We start from the raw sequence: 17,448 nt of genomic DNA on the forward strand, positions 1-17,448 counted from the left end.
AACCCCTCTGCTATCTCTGGCCCCTAAAAACTTAGATTTCAATACATATATTGTATGCATGTATGTATATATGTATTAAATCACTGTGAGATACACAGTTACCAAGTTTTTCATGATTGGGTTTCAGTCATACAATGTTCCCACATCATTCCCTTTACCAGTGTATATTTTACCTCCAGCGTCCCCAGTTTCCCTCCCACCACTACCCACTGCTGCCCTACTTCTCTCTCTCTCACTTCCTTTTCCTTTCTCTGTCTTGCCTTTGGTGCATTATGGTTGTCATCAATTCAATTCCCTGGCATCCCAGTTTTGAAGGGGAAGGAAGGGAAAAGTACTGTGCGCCTGGAGTCCGGGTTGGCGGGGCCATCTGCACACTCTGTGGGCCAGAGCTTCCGGAAGCCAGAGCGCTCACAGGCAGTGTAGAACTTGCAGCACTACACTCTCAGCTGCAAAGCTCAGTGGCTAAGAGGGGAGTTGGAGTCATAAAGGAAGACGAGCCATCCAGTATGTGTCACTTATATTTTAAAGTAGCGTTTAGGTAGGATTTGTAAGAAGTGACAACAGACCCAATGAAAGTTGTAACCTGAATTTGTCATTGGCTAAAAATCAATATCTGTGATCTGTTTTATTATGCTTTTTTGCTAAACAAAATTTAAAATCTGGGATGTAATGAATTTATCTTGATATAATGTATTTCTGATGTGTCAACAGTCAAGATAAAATATGTGAAACATTTTAATTAATGCAGTATAAACCATCTGGCACAGTTAAATGTTATGTTTTTTTTTTTTTATTGTGAAGACAATGACTAGGAGATAACCAGAGAACTATCTTTCTTTCTAGTAGGTAGCTAGATTCAGGTGAATCCCTTGAAATGGGTAAACATAAATAAGAGTAATAATTACCTTTTCTCAGGGCCTCAGACTTCCTTTAAGAGTACTTTGGGGGCCAGCAAGGTAGGTTAATAGGCTGTGAATATGCTTTGAATGCAGGAGGCCTGGGTTTGACACCAGCATTGCACAACCCCCAGACAAATTCCTAGGCGCTCAGAATCAGGAAAGGAGTCGTTCCCAGGCACCACTACATGTGACCAAAAATAAAGACTTAGATGACTTTGAGAAGAGTGTTCTCATTCCTGCATTCAGCTTAGGGTCTATAGATGAGATCATCCAGAATGTAATATAGGAAAAACCACCAAACAAGTGCCTAGATACAGAAGACTAATAGAGACTTGAGTTGGTATGGTATGTGTACACACACACACACACACACACACATATGTGTGTGTATATATATATATATATATGTTTTTGATTGAGTAGTATTTCTATACTCAAATGAGATTGTGTGATGTTTGATTTCTCACACATGTGATTTAAGGAAATGCCTTCTTAACAGTGCCTGAATCTGTAGCAGAAGCCTGTGTAGCCTTTAATGAATGGTCCTGTGATCATTATCTTTGCCAAGAATAAGATTCCAGAAAAGCAAAGAGTCACAGAAGGCCAAACAGCTGCAGAAGAGTACAAATAGCTCTAATCTGAAACGCACGACTTATCAAATGGGAACATGATTACTAGCAATCTTACTTTTTTTGGTGATTACAAAGTTGAGCGCAGGGTAGTGCATGTGACTATATGAGAACTTGTAAAGAGCTTTTACAAACAATTATGCATGAGTATTGGAGATTTAAACAGAGGTCTCTGTGGAGGTAAATCATAAGAACAGGTTGAAGGAAAATGTTGAGGGCGACCTTCAGTCAGGAGACTGTTACATGGGTCCCCATGGTTAGAAGCCTGGATTTGCTTGTCTAGGGTTGGGTAATCTATACAATTGGGTAAACATCTATGAAATACATAACAACAAACATCTGTAAAGTACAGTATTTGAATGCGTGGGTAAGACAAAATTTTAAGAAGTAGACAAGGTCGCAATATGCCATGTATTGTCAAAGGGTTGAAGCATTTCCAAATTCATTTGGTTTATAAGGAATCATCCAGTTGTGCAGAGAAGCTAATTGACTTTATTGAGGTCAACTAGTAAGTTATAGGAGAATAGTTTAAGGATTTGGATTATTTTTTTTTGGTTTTTGGGTCACATCTGGTGATGCACAGGGGTAACTCCTGGCTCATGCACTCAGGAATGACTCCTGGTGGTGCTCAGGGGACCATAAGGGATGCTGGGAATTGAACCCGGGTCGGCCGCATGTAAGGCAAATGCCCTACTCGGTGTGCTATCACTCTAGCCCCAAGGATTTGGATTTTTAAGTTAAACATTATGATTCAAATTCGCCAGTTTGGCATACATATGTTGCCAAACAAGATGGGAGGTTTCTCTTCCCCAACCTCAAACTATACTATAAAACCATAGTAATTGAAAGAGTGTGGTAATGGAATAAAGACAGAGTCGCAGACCAGTGGAATAAAATCGACATTCCAGAGTTAGATCCTCAGGTATTTAAGCAGTAAACTTATATTTTTAATAAAATAGAAGCATATTGTGAATCAAAACAATGTTTTGCATAATATTTGAAATAAGGCATATGTTTTTCTTAAAAATATATAGATGTTGAAAAATGGTGGGAGGAGTGGGTTGCATATGTGAAAAAAGTCTAAAGAAATCAAACAGAAGAATTCCCATATTGTTTGATTATGATCTCAGATCATCATCATCATCATCATCCCATTGATCGTCAAATTTCTCGAGCAGGCTCAGTAACGTCTCCATTCTTCCTATTCCTGAGATTTTAGAAGTCTCTCTTTACTTGTCCTTTCCAATGGTGCCGCAGTGGAGGCTCTTTCAGGGTCAGGGGAATAAGACCCATCATGATCTCAGATATATATTCTAATAAGTTTCTGGTGTGGTTAAGTCACATGTTGAACCCCTTGTCCTAGCTCCCTTCAGGAAGAATCTACTGAAAGACCCTATCATATTGATGACTATTCAGAATGGTTTCTTACTGACTAAAAACCAAACAAATCTTTTTTTTCCCCTTAGCATTTATTTCTGGTTATATGCAAATTTAAAGTGATATTGTAACATCACTATCAGGGAATAACATAAATTATGCTATGCCTTTGGAACAAGATGTTGGCATAAATGCTACATTATTTTATTTCACAAAATATTTATAGTATATGGTTTATCATATGTATTTTGCTTCCTTGCAGTATATCAGTATTTTATGACACAAGTCAAGTTTGGATTATAAAGCCCAGTGCTAAGGAATAAAGTTTTTGTCTGAAGATGCTCTGGCCCAGTCAAAATATTGGCATCTCCCCAAAGTGGCTTTTGTTATGTAATAATATTCATACACAGATTAAAAAAATACTGCCTTTGCACAGGAGATACATTTGGGGCTTCGTTGACTTTATTTTTAACAGCTTATATTAAAACAGGCTGGAGCAATAGCACAGCGGTTGGGCATTCGCCTTTCACACGGCCGACCCGAGTTTGATTCCTCCACCCCTCTCCAAGAGCCCAGCAAACTACTGAGAATATCGAGCCCGCTCGGCAGAGCCTGGCAAGCTACCTGTGGCATATTGGATATGCCAAAAACAGTAACAATAAGTCTCTCAATGAGAGAGACTGGTGCCCGCTTGAACAAATTGATGAGCAACGGGATGACAGTGACAGTGTTTCCTTAGGTTTTGCAGTATTTTTAAAACTATCAGGATTCCTGCATAATAAATAATTATCTTTACTTCAAAGATTCCTAGTAGTAGAGTTAATATTTGAAGCTTTAAGGTATATTTCTTAGATTCCAGAAAGCGTGTTTACGGAAAGCTTATTTATTATGTTTGTTGTATTAACTTATTGTTGGAGAAAACTTGCCCTAGTTTCTAGCAGCACAAAGGTTTCTCCAGAGTTCTGATGCTTTTCTCTAAGCTTTTCTGAGTAAGATTTTATTTCAATAGACCAACTAGACCATTTCTAATGTGGTCTATAATGATTATTTTGATCAACAAATTTATTTTGATTTTAAACATAAGTTAAATCAGACTCTGTAGAGAATTGCATAAAAATACAGCAAGTTGGGGGCTGGAGCAATAGCACAGCGGGTAGGGCATTTGCCTTGCACTCGGCCAACCTGAGTTCGATTCCCAGCATCCCATATGGTCCCCCGAGCATCCCCAGGGTGATTCCTGAGTGCAGAGCCAGGAGTAATCCCTGTGCATTACTGGGTGTGACCCCCCCAAAAAAAAAGCAAAAAAAAAAAAAACACAGCAAGTAAGGTGCTGCCTTGCACACTGCTGACCTGGCTTTGACCCCTGGCACCAGACGTGGTCTAGGAGTGATCCCCTGTTTGGTCCCCGAAAGCCAGACCGAGAGCCCAATGCAGCCATGACAGGCCGCAGCTAATGTTAAGTTTTGACTAGGCCTAAGTTTCTTTTTCCCAGAGACTGAACTTGTAATTTCTGGTTAGGAACTGCTAGATCATCTCGCTGGTTATGAGGGGTCACTATGTCCATTTTTTGGAATAACCACAAACTGGCTAACTGTTACTATGTCCATTTTTTGAGCAACCAGACACTGACTAATTTATCAAATGTTGACTAATAGCTGACGACTGTTGCTTGATCACTGCTCTCATAGGGCTTGCTCAACCTTGGAACCTATATAAACTGCTTGTAGTTGGAGGTCAGGGTCGTTATCGAGAGACCACTTTGTGGATGAGATAATTGACTCCAGTTAACTGGAATAAAACTCCTTTGCACTTGCATTACTGTCTCTGTGACTCTGTCATTCACGCCATGACCCAAAAACCCGGGTACCACACCCTGAGCACAGATGCAGGAGTAAACCCTGAACACATCTAAGTGTGGCCCTAAAACAAAAGAATCTCATGCTGACAATGCCTGTTACCATAGCTTGTATTTTATTAATGTTAATTTTTATTAGCAGTGTTACTATATCATTATTGTTTTAATCTTGAATCAGTGGTGTATGAAAGGCAACCAGCAAAATGCTTCAAATACAAAAATAACAAAGACATGTGTGGCTCCTGATTTCACAAAGTGCCTAAAAAATATTCAGATCTATTATACTTGTCTGTAATTTGTCTGAAATCTGTTAAATAAGGTTCCTCATTCAGATATGTAGTAATTATCTTTGCATATTTATGTGTCGGGAAGCTATTTATGTCTATATTTTATATCTCAGCTTACAAGTGTGAGGTTATTTTGCATATCTTTGTGAATACAAACACATATGTAAACTACCAGATAAATAAGACTGGTCAAAAGAATTCTCACTGTGAATTCTTTTAGTGATAGTGATAAATGTAACAAAACTTACAGAATATTTTACGACTTGAAATTATTTCTATTACTTTTATTATCACACAACATAGTAGAATAGCAGATTTTTGCATTCAAATTTTTAGGGGCACCCAAGTGTTGTAGAATAGAAATGACTTGTTCCAACCCACATATCCTGAGCTATTTAATCAAAATTCTAAATGGAGTATTTGGGCTATAGTTTCTGCCTTAATCCAATAGAAGTCACAATGCCTTACAAATATCAAATAGGATATATATTTTTATTTTATGAAATATGTTCTAACATTAAGAGGAAAGTGAAATTCATATAAATATGAATGTTGTTGCCATGAGGAAAAGCAGACTTTTTTTTAAGCATGAGTAGCAGTTCATTCCTCTGCAGTGGCATTAGTCAGTCTATTTCTCTTGTTCAAGCACTTGTGTTCACAGATCCAGCTCACAGATGTTGGTTGCCATGAATATGTAGCAGCAGCAAGTGTGAACCACAACTTGTAGTAGCACTTACAAACCTCACCTCGTATTCGCAGCTGGGCATCTGTTTATGGGTCTCTCCATTTGTGTTCTGTGTTGCTCTTATGTATGCCTTATCTGTCCTTTGTGTTTATTCCGTCATAGGAAGTTAATTTTATCTACTTTCTGAAGACAGTTATTTCTGACATTTTACATAAAAAGTATGAATATTTAGTATGCTCATCACGTACCTAATTGCATTCCTTTTGAAAAATTCTCTTCAGCACAATACAAGTTTCTGAGTATTAAGGGCAATACATATTATTTCTACATTTGAAAAAATCAGTGGACCAGAGAAAAATTCAACCAAGTATCACATAGCCAAAACAGTCATTTTTTTTAAATGTGGGTAAGAAATTAAACGTGGATGTTCATTTTTATAGACTAGGATAGAGTTTTTGATAAATTTCATTGGAAGCATAAAAAATCCATTTGATGATAAGAAAGACTTCGGTTCTATTTATGTAATGTTAATTAAATGGATTTAGAATTTTATATTGTTAAAAATATAAAAAAATTCTAATATATAACACTATAATTTTAAGTTAAAAAAGAAATTTGTACTAAGCAGTCTTCTACATAATGATTTATCATCAGCAAAATCAGCTGCTTCTAATTGATGTATTTATTAATTTCATGGATATTGGTTGCATTACAGTAAATAAAGATTTTCCCTTATATAATTTAATTAGTGGAAGAAATATAGCTTTTTTTTTAAGTACACCAGATAATTCTAGATTGTGATGAGTCCAAGCTACCAAACGTAGGAGATGGAGGGAGGCATTGTAACCAGCAGGTCTTGGTGAGGGAAGAGAGGGAGGAATCTAGGATGAGCGTCAGCCCTCAAATATTCAATTATTACACAAATAGGAAAACAGAAATTAGTGGAGCCCAAACCTTAATGAAGCCATCCTCAAACTCAGGAGACAGGAACTGTTCACGTTAAGCCCAACATGCAGCTGAGGAGTACTTGGACTTGTACCTCTACCCTAGGGGCCACCTCCATCAGTCCCCTGCGTCCCTTATCTGAGCTCTGCCTAGCATGATGCTATAGGTCAACATACAGATTCTTGGGTCTGTATCTGATTTTGTTTCTCTGTTTCCAACAAGAGTGTAATCAATCTCAACACAAGGTAAACCAAAGTTAGAAAGATATCAGCATCATTTTCTGTTCTGCTTTATTGTGCAGACATACATTTTTATAGTGCCTGCCACGTGGCTGTTGCATCTTAAAACTCATGGGTGGATTTTTCTCATGTCTTACGTTGAGCAGAAAGCATACTGATCAGTTATATAAGACGGTGTACTGTGGGCTCTTTCTTGTAGGGAGAGAGGTTAATGATAAATGATGAGAGATAAATTATACAAAGGGACGTCTTTATTTTTCTGTAATAAAATAAGAGTTCTTTACTACATGGTATAGGTGAAAGATAAAACAAAAAGTCCCAAGAATTTGAGGTTCCTTAGGACATTTAAATTTTTGGCCAACTCAGTCTCCTAAACACACAATTCTATTCTCTCTGATACTTGGGTCTAATTTTCCTATTTCTAGCCAGTTTTCCAGTTAACAATTCATACCATTATTTCTCTCCTAGAATTACAACCACAGCTGCCTGCATGATGGACCTACGGCGGTACCCACTGGATGAACAGAATTGCACCTTGGAAATTGAGAGCTGTAAGTCTTTCTGAGAATTTTTTGTCGACTGCACACGACTTCAAGGTCAAATTTAGGCATCACCCTATTCAGCAGAGCCTCTGCTTCTGCCTCTGTAAAATGGGCAGAACATCTGCCAATAGTGTGAGGTTAGGAGGTTTAAATGAGCAGATAGGAAATGTCACACTTTGCGTGGCACATGCTAGGTATACAACAAACTACAAGTTTGGGAATTTTTGCTACAGTTTTGTTAATTTTGCTGTTATGTCTACAGATTGGCCTGATTATGAGATCTAGTAAAGTCAGATAAGGAGAGATCCAGATCATCATTTTGCCCTTCACAAACGTTGTAGATTTTTGCTGGCCCAGGCTTTCACATTACAAGGAATTCTCATTATCTGTAGGTCCTCTGCTTTCTCAGAGATTATCCCAGCCAGCTGTGCTTACGAAGTAGAACTTTTCTTTTCCTTCGAATGAAAGGGGGTTAATAGCGTCTTCACATTCCAAAGTGGGCGATTTAAAGTTCTTTGGTATCTGTACTGATTGGACTGAAAGGCTAGTGCATTTTTAAATCTGATGCATTCATGGTTTTGTTAACATGTAAACTGGTCAAAGAGGACAGTTGTCACCAGCTGACAGTCTAAAGCCTCTATTTTTAGTGTATCCATTGATCGCTGTAAATGTATGAGGGTATTGGCACAAAGATTTTCTAGATGATATTCACTATACTTTAGAAGTAAAGGCTATAGAAATGTGCTTTCTATCTTACTGAATTCCATTTTGGGTATCATTGAAAACAACCTGTTGCTAGGTCATTGGTAGAGTGAAGGATCTGTGTTCTTTACAACCATTTTATTCTAAACAGTGCTCGATAAAGACATCAGGAGATGTCTTTAATCCGCTTGAGGTTCTTAATACAGACCCAACAATGTTCAGGGGTTACTCCTGGCTCCACACTCAGGAATTACTCTTGGCAATGCTCAGGGGACCATGCAGGGTACTGGAAATTGAACCCGGTTCAGCCACGAGCAAGACAAGTGCCTTACCAGATTTATTATCACTCCAGTCCCTCTTAACCTAAATTAAATGTGGCAGTTACTGTCTTCTAGATCTAGGCTGTGTTAAGGACTTCCAGTATTTCATAAGATAAGTGCATACAGATTTAAAGAGAATTTTTTTAAAAATTGCATTGTGTTGCTCCACTCCAACAGTGGAAGTTGATGGATAGCATCTTAGAGTTTGTCCGTAGATTCATAATACTTTTCCCAGAAGAAGGGTTATATGCTAGTGTAGTTCGATGGATGAGAACATACATTGAATATTGGTTGCTTTTTGCAGTGGGTTCTCCCAGCGAATTTAATGGGCCACTTAGTTTCTTCACACTAGGTTCTCTTCTGTAGAGTATTATGACACCCCACTGGTTATGAGACAATCAAGATAGATCTTTGTGCAGTGCTTGATACAAGTATTTCTGTAAGTATCAACCCTTATCACGATGGCATCATTATTATCATTGTCAAGTGGCACCTGGAATATTGTGCTCAAATTGAGTCATTGTTTTTGAGACGGATACTTAGAACTTAGAACTAAAATTTGACTTATGCAAAGTATGAGGACTCAGTGGAAAAAGCAGATGGGAGGCAGGATACATTTACTGTGAAGAAGGGAGACTTTTGAGGTGGCAGTATTTTAATGGGAGTTATTTTCAAATAGCAGAATTTACTGTAAAGAAAGCAGTTTGTCCTGAGGGGGAAAAACAGACTAATGGTAAAAGATGCCAAAAGTCAATTTAAGGCTGAAATATTAAAACCATAGATGGTCATAACAATTGTAAATGGTGAAAAAGCCCATACGTTGCTGTATACCATAAGAGTTGTCTGGGAAAGAAGGAATTCATGCTTTGGGTAAGGGATTATTTGACTTGTTGGGGTAGGTGAAACTCCCAAGCAGTTCCTAGGAGTCCCTAGTCCTTCCCTAGGGTTACTCAGTCAACCAAGCTGGTGGTTAGGTGTTAGAGACCAAGGATGTAGGTTTGCTTAGGCCCTGCAGTGCCAGGAGCCTCTAATGCCATCCCAGTGATGCTCAGCTACCAGGTGGGGCTGACAATTGGAGTGGGGTTGGGCACTTGACCCTGTACCATCACTTGCTGTGATTATTTACTTTTTAAGGAGCAGTGGTAACGTGGAGCAAGCAAATGTATGTAGGAATTTAGTTAAAGGACCTTTAGGCAAATTCTAGGTTACATGAGGATACAAATCCCACAAGCATTTGCGTCTAGGAGCAAAGCTATTTAGGAAAAGATGAAAATCACAACTCAGATTTTAAGTAGAACTAATGTGTATGATTTGCCAATGATCTGTTGTTATTTAAGTAGAAATCGCTCTTTTCTTAGATTTTTCTCACAGGAATGATTTTTACAGTTGAGTCTGTGAGGACTAAGACAGGCCCTCTGCATTTTCCAGTCTTGCTAAATAGTCTAGGACTCCCTTGAAACTCCTGGTCTCCTAATGACTTTAAGAATCATCACATTGTCACAACACAAAATGACATATGTGTGCATGAGCTGAGAGAAATGATAAATAATGAAGCTACCTAATACTTTGGGTGATCTTTGAGTTATTTCAAATTAGAAAAGTATTCCTGTGATATTTCAGTGAAGTATAATTATGGTTATGAAGGAAAAAGCAAGAGGTTTGCAAATGCTCTGTGGTTCCACTGTACACAGCTTTAATTAGCATTGCTGTCCTATTTCCATTTTTTTTAATTGTATGTAGAGGTAGGAGTGATTATTGCCTTCCCATCCTTGCTCTGTGGAGACACTCCATTGGAATATAATCTTTGTGTAGTAAGTTTTAATACTCTTCTAACCAGGGTTAATTGTGCCACCACGTGTATTCAGGAACGCAGGTACTTCATGTGAATTGGTTTGAGATCTTCTTATGTACTTGAATGTAAAAGCTTGTGCCCTGTTAATGCTTCCATCATTGGATGAATAGTTGTAGCTTGGATAAAAATGGTCTATCTTGACGTTGAGAATGAAAAGTGAAATCCAAATTCTCAAGATTTCCCCCAAGTAAAGATAAATTTTTAAATGTTTGCCATTTTTATCTATTTATTCTTTCTGGGACTCCCTTTCCATACATCTTGGTTCAATCAACATATCTGACTACCATACCCCTGAATTAATATTTGTAGATTTTTATTTTTCATATTATTATTTTATTCTAAATAATTAATAGTATATCTGATAATCATGCTTTTTGTCTCTAAAGTCTCTTCTTTATTTTCGCATTACTCAATTTCTGTAGGTGCTTCTTCACTTTTTTTTTGAGAATATAAACTTAAGGTCTAGGTTTTAGTTTTGCTCTGTTCTTCATTAGCATTGAGATGTCAGATCTATACTGCTAGATAATCTGTACTACACCATTGGTGGAAGTAGCTCTTTTGCCTCTAAGCACCACTGGTGAGGCTCCCCAAAATATAAGATAGAGTAGAGCAAATAATTCAGCTCCTCAATCACATTGCATATTTCTTTTCTTTTATAAACCAACATTATTTCTTGATTCAGTATTACTTGAGCATCTAATTAGTGTGCACAGGCTTCTACTTGGTACTATCACACTTTCCTGTTTCATGTGTTCAGTTCGCCACATCTGACTGATGTTGCCACCATCTCAGCAGTGTCTGAACACTGAGTGAAAAACAGAAGTAGGTTGTCAGAGAGATGCCATTTATCCTCCAGCCTGAAGGCTTTTTGGACACGGGATTTGCATCCATGGTGGCACCCTGTGCAACCTGCAGGTTATGTGGGAAACATGTTTCTGATGTGAAATTAACAAATTGAAGCAGGATAAATCAAATACTCCAGGAACCCCCAAATTATTGTGTATGTTAGCCCTCGAGTGAGTAGCATAGGAATGCAGAATGTTATATAAGACATCGGTATCTTGCCAACCACATTTTTATTCTCTTCAGTACTCCTATTGTTAAGATTCACCGTCACATGAATAAAACCCCACATTTAATGCAGTCACCTATTGCAGTCATCTATTGATAGATGCTTACAGATGTAGAAGTGTACTGATACCAAAAATACTAAAACATAAAAGGAACCCAACATGCAGTAGAAGTGACATGCAGTGTTTTTCCTCCTTCTTGGATTTTGAGCCACTCCCAGTAGTAGGCTCTGCACTCAGGGATCACTCCTGCTGGGGCTCAGGGGACCACATGGCGTGCTGGGGATCAAACCCAGGTTGGCCGAGTACAGGGCAGGTGAGTGCCTATCTTATTGTGCTATCTCTCCCACCGTAGTTGTTTACTTAATGACAAAGAAAGCCATTGTTCTATTATATGTAACACTGAAAATGAAACAGAGGTCACACTGTTACCATATTAATGTGTCCCAGTCTCACAGGTGGGTGTCCTCCGTTTCTTCCCCTTCCCTGAAGGCTGTTTGTGACACTAATTGTGAAGTGACCCTGTGATGGTGAGTGGCACCCCACTAACCACTGGCCCACAGCATAGTGTGTGGACTAGATTGTCCTGGCAGGTATCAAGACTGCATCAATATCTGACACATGAATCTACAGATACCTTTAAAATCTGGAGTTTTAGATACAAGAATCTGGAAAGGAATCTTTGAGCAATAGATAAAAATCTCATGAGATTATTTGGTTTAACCTTGGGAGGACATCAGTGCAGATGCTATGGAAAACTCAGGTCGACTGAAGGCTCAGGCTCCCATCCCTCACCTTTGTCCAGCTGACTTGGTGACGGAACGAACCCTGAGTCCAGCCACTGCTCCCTCTGTCCATGTGACCCTCATGGTTGGGAAGCTCGGGACACGGAGATGGGCTCTCGGCTCAGCATGCAGCTGTGGAGAAGAGCAAGGAGCAAGTACAGGAAACCGAATGCCATGATGAGTCCTTAAAGGCAAAGCAATTTCTCCAAGACTGAGTTCCCAAGTCCCTTAGGGAACTGGCTGTTGCATGAGACTCTGCTCAGAACCGACAGTGAATTCATAACCTGTCTGAGGGTGGTGCCACCTTCTTTGACATCTTGACAGCAGTTTCTTCTCCTGCTTTAAAATACCTGGGCGAGTGAGAAACGCAGGCTCGATGCTCACTGCAGATTATAAAATTCTCGATGACAAAAATCATCCAGGGAGGGTAGTGGGAGTACTAACTTGTTTACTTAGCTTTCCGTTAGGCTCAGGAAAGGTGCCAACAGTGGCATCATCCTGCAAAGCCTGTCTCTTCTTGGCTGGGTTTCGTTTCCTACTTGCTCCTAATTAAATGAAAATGCCACATTTGTGACTTTCTTTGCATTTTTAGTGAAGGCTGGAGAGCACTTGGTGAAGCCTGATGTGAACATCATAAAGCCGAAGGCGTAAATACACCCACACACCTTCCCTGCAGCACCCCCAGAAAAGTCAGGGTTTTCTTTGATAGTTGCAGCTCCTGGGACAGGCCTCCAGGCCTGGCTCCCTCTATTACCTCACGAAGGTCTAGTTCCCTTCGAGACGGCCTTCGGTGTTGCTGACTCGTCACTGCAAGTCAGATCCCTCCTGGGTGGCAGCCTCCATCTGCCTGTCCCTCCTGCTGTCCCCTGTAACCAGTGTTCCCCGTGGTAATGGCCATTTAGTAAGTGCTGTGCTGCACCAGGTACCATGCAGACACAATTTCACTGTATCACTGTCGTCCTGTTGTTCATCGATTTTCTCGAGCGGGCACCAGTAACGTCTCCATTGTGAGACTTGTTGTCACTGTTTTTGGCATATCGAACATGCCACGGGTAGCTTCCCAGGCTCTGCCATGCGGGTGGGATACTCTCAGTAGCTTGCCGGGCTCTCCGAGAGGGACGGAGGAATCGAACCCGGGTTGGCTGCATGCAAGGCAAACAAACGCCCTACCCGGCTGTGCTGTCGCTCCAGTCCACACAATTTCACAGAAATTTTAAAATAAAAATTACACAAATGTAGAGTATTTCACACCCTGCGCCAGCATTTAACAGAGCTAGAAAATGAACTAGCAAAGACAGAAAGTACAAATAACATATTTTTTTTTAATGGTAGGGAGAGGGAGTACACCCTGTGGTGCTTAAGGTTTACTCCTGGCTTTGTGCTCAGGGATCACTCCCAGTGGGGGGACATATGGGGTACCAGGGACCAAACCTGGATTGGACACTTGCAAGGCAAGTTCCCCACCCTATGTACTCTTTCTCTCCAGCCTCTCAAATGACTTTTTTAACTATTTTACTCAGGTTGTCTTGTCTCTAATAAGTACATTCTTCATTATAAACTATTCATTATTTTTAAGTGCATGCAGTATATTTACCCAATATAGACAAGACTCCATAAATTTTTTAAAGGATAGGAGCTATAAAGAATTTATTCTCTGACTACAGCAGAACTGAATTAAAATTCACTCAGGGGCCAGAGAGATAGTACAGTGGGTAAGGTGCTTGCCTTGTCTGAGGCTGACCAAGGTTCAATTCCAGCATCACATATGGTCTCCAAGCTCTGCCTGAGTGATCTCTAAGCACAGATTCAGATTGCCCAAACACAGCTAGCTGTAGCCCCCCCCCCCAATTTTTTTAAAAGTAAATAAAAATAAAATTAAAATTAAACCTCGAAGTTCCACTTTTGGTCAAAATGAAGAAAAACAGCAACAACAACAACAACAAAAAAAAACACAGTGCTTACTACTGGAATTTATAGTCCAAAAACCAAGGTAGTTAGTGAATTGAATATAAAGGAACACAGATAAAACTGTAATGGTAACCACTGCTACAGACCTTTATCATTTTATCTTGTAGTATTTCTCTCTCAATATGTATCTCATCTGGCTTTGAGCGAGCCATCTGGGATTTTCATCTTTGTCTGTTACATGATAGTCTAACTATCTTTAATATCCAGATACTTTGAACATCTTTGCCTGTATATTTAAAGTTGGTCTCATTTGGTCTCACATTATAGTTTTGATGTATATACTGATGCTGTAACAGTCTCCAGATTTAATTGAATGAAAATGTTTAGTGGTTGGCAAACTATGACCCATTAGCCATATCCATTTCATGGCTTTGTTTGTTTGTTTCTGGTACAGCATACTTCTAAGACTAGTTGTTATCTTTTTAAAAGAGTTGTGAAAGAAATACACTAAAACACATTAGACCTGACATTATTTTTTACCCCACTATTATTTGACTCTTAATTTGAGCTCTTTCAAGCTTTCCTTCATTGTATTTTCTATTAATACAGCTTAAATTCATACCCTCTGGAAAAATCATGGTATCATTTCACTGCATAGGAACTCTTAGTCACATTTCAGTTCTATATCTTTTTTTTAAAAATCAGATATCCCTGTGAAATCTCATGTTTGTTTCTTTTAGTTCTTTCTTCCATTAATAAATTGTATAAATTGCATGACACATCCCCTTTTTTGTTTGATTTTGGGTGGTGCTTGGGACTTATTCCTGACTCTCTACTCAAGGATCACTCTCAGCACTGTTTGGGGGACCAGAGGCAGTGCCAAAGATGAGACCAGGGCTAGCTGCGTGTAATACCTCTCTCTCTCTCACCTCTCAATCCACTTTTTACCTGTTAGCAGAATATGTGAATAATATACAAAAGTAGTCCAACCACATAGTCAGATAACTACATGATTTTTATGAAGTTATTCAACTAGCTGTAGGTACATCTACTTAACTCTGAGTTTTATTTCTCCTATTAGTCATTATGGTCATCCAGAATTTGTTTAAAAGTTGTTTGTAGAGCAAGGCGTGAGTCATAAATTCTTTTTTTTTTTGAGTCATAAATTCTTAATATTTACTGAACACTATACCAATCAGTGTTGGGAATTATTTGTATAAAGTAGCTTCATTCAAGACTGTGAAGTACTATTAGTATCCCTGGCTTCAGGTGATGAAACTAAAGCACAGAGAATTCTGTTCAGCTTGTCCGGGATTTCACAGAACAAAGTAGTAAGAATTTGGAGCTATACTGGGAGGTTCCAGTGACTGATCCTTTAAACCTATCTGCTATTGAAAGAACTTTGTACTTGGGGTCCGACGCCTTGAGTCAAGACATTGACTAGTGGCAACCATCAGAGACTGCAGAGATAGACTAGTCGCTAGTTTTGTGTTGTTTTGATTTTATTTTTAGTTCAGTGCTATGATCATTTTTTATTTATTTAGATACCTGTCATGTCCACAGGAGAAAGAGGAAGGACTTCATGCTTCCAATAGACCTTTTGCTGAGGTCCTGTAGAATTTTTTGTGGGCTTATTTGTTTGGGGTTAGTATTCAGGGCTTAGGCTTGACCCTGTGTTCAAGGATGTTTCTGGAAGGACTCTGGGTCCATATGTGGTGCCAAGGATTGAACCAGGGTTGGCCATGTGCATGGCTAGAACTTTGCCCACTCTACTAGCTCTCTGGCTGCAAGGAAAAATTTTTTTATGTCTCCGGAACTGTCAGAACTAGAGTTGGAACACAGGTCTATCTGCCTCCGGAGTTAACATTATCAAGGTTGACTTCATGGGCATGAAAGCTGGACAGACAACCAGGGGCCAGGATTACAGGGTATGCACACTTGATAGGTGCTATCCATGCCCGTGCTGAGATGCTCAACACTTTGCGAACAAGGCACCCTTTATTCTAGTTTTACACCCCACATATGCCACTGGTTCTACTCTTGGTGGCTCTGCAATCACATTGAGCTGCTGCACTCGCTCCGAGCAGAAGGGGTGACTTGGGAGTTGGGGTGGGCAAGCTCCTGGGGGAACAGGAGCTGATTCCATCACTTCCAAGAGCCCCTAATGAGCCAGCTCTCAGTGCTGAGTCTCTCGGTTGGCTGCTCTGCTCCATATTGTTTCTTGCCTTTTGGCCCCTGAAAACAAAAGAGGAATTTTCCAAAACCTCTTGAGATCTGCATCCAAGTTCTGAGCTTTGGTACCTGTTTTTTTTTTCTTCCCAAGTTAAGGAAATAATGAAACACGGTTACTTGGATCTTGCATATACAAAGAGGAAGAGGCATTTCTTAATATGTTATCCCGGTCTCTCTCTGGGCTTGGTTCCTAATGTGAATATTATGTATTCTTTGTTGGCTGTGAAGATAAGTTTCCGATGCCATATGAGAATTCAGAATTTATCTTTTAAATATAACAAGGCCTTACTCTACCCTGTGAAACAATTTTACATTCAATTTACTCTTATTCTTACCATTCCTCTCCCTAACCCCCGTGGGGAGACTATTTGTGATTAAAGAAACTAAATGAAAATTGTTTTGTAAAGCATATAGTCTACCAATTCTCCTTTGATGTCACAGGCTTTAAAAAAAAAAAACATCTTGTTAAATTGACCCACCGTTCTCACACACACAAAAAGAGGGCATGGTTTGCCATTTTATAACATATGCTCCTGCTTGACAGAGTTAGTTGAATAAAACCTGTCAAATGCCAAAGTGTAAAGTATTAAAATTTCAACAAAATGTCAGGAGAAATGGGAAAACTGGTGAATTTAAGAAAATCTGTCAGAGATTGCATTGCATGTTTCTTTCTGCCTAACTTCGGGTGACATATGGAAGTTTAAAAATATAACTTAATGATGTGTCTTTATGGTAAGAAGTTTATATAACCTAATTGCCACAAAACTGTCGTTGCTGGTTAATTTATTAGGGTAATAAAAAGTGTAGTGTCCTACAAAATTAGTTGGCATGAAATCTGTCCAGTAACCCTGGTGACCCCTGAATGATAAATTTTCAATTTTTGACACTTATCTAAAGCCTGGAATTTGCACTTGGATAAATGTGGGCATATTATCCTTAATCATTTTGCTTGCATTACTGGAGGGGATCCAAGAACATTTCTGAGTTGGGGCCATTGCCGAGAGCTTTCGGTAATGGGAGACGTCTGAATGTAAAGGATAAGAGGGGGGGAAATGGAGATTCATTTATTTAGGCTTTATCATTTGTAGGAAGTTATTAGCTCACAGATTCCATTGAGTAGG

At 39.2% G+C, this 17,448-nt stretch overlaps 1 protein-coding gene across 2 annotated transcripts in view; it reads left to right on the forward strand.

The window, feature by feature from the left end:
- Positions 1-17,448, forward strand: part of GABRB2 (gamma-aminobutyric acid type A receptor subunit beta2) — a 204,964-nt gene that overhangs the window by 95,027 nt on the left and 92,489 nt on the right. For both annotated transcript variants that reach the window (XM_004611462.2, XM_004611463.2), the window contains exon 5: positions 7,385-7,467. In XM_004611462.2, the coding sequence (XP_004611519.1) occupies positions 7,385-7,467 (83 nt within the window). The remainder of the gene's footprint in view (positions 1-7,384; positions 7,468-17,448) is intronic.

Source organism: Sorex araneus, chromosome 2 (genome assembly GCF_027595985.1).
Source record: "Sorex araneus isolate mSorAra2 chromosome 2, mSorAra2.pri, whole genome shotgun sequence".
Classification (NCBI taxonomy): Eukaryota; Metazoa; Chordata; class Mammalia; order Eulipotyphla; family Soricidae; genus Sorex; species Sorex araneus.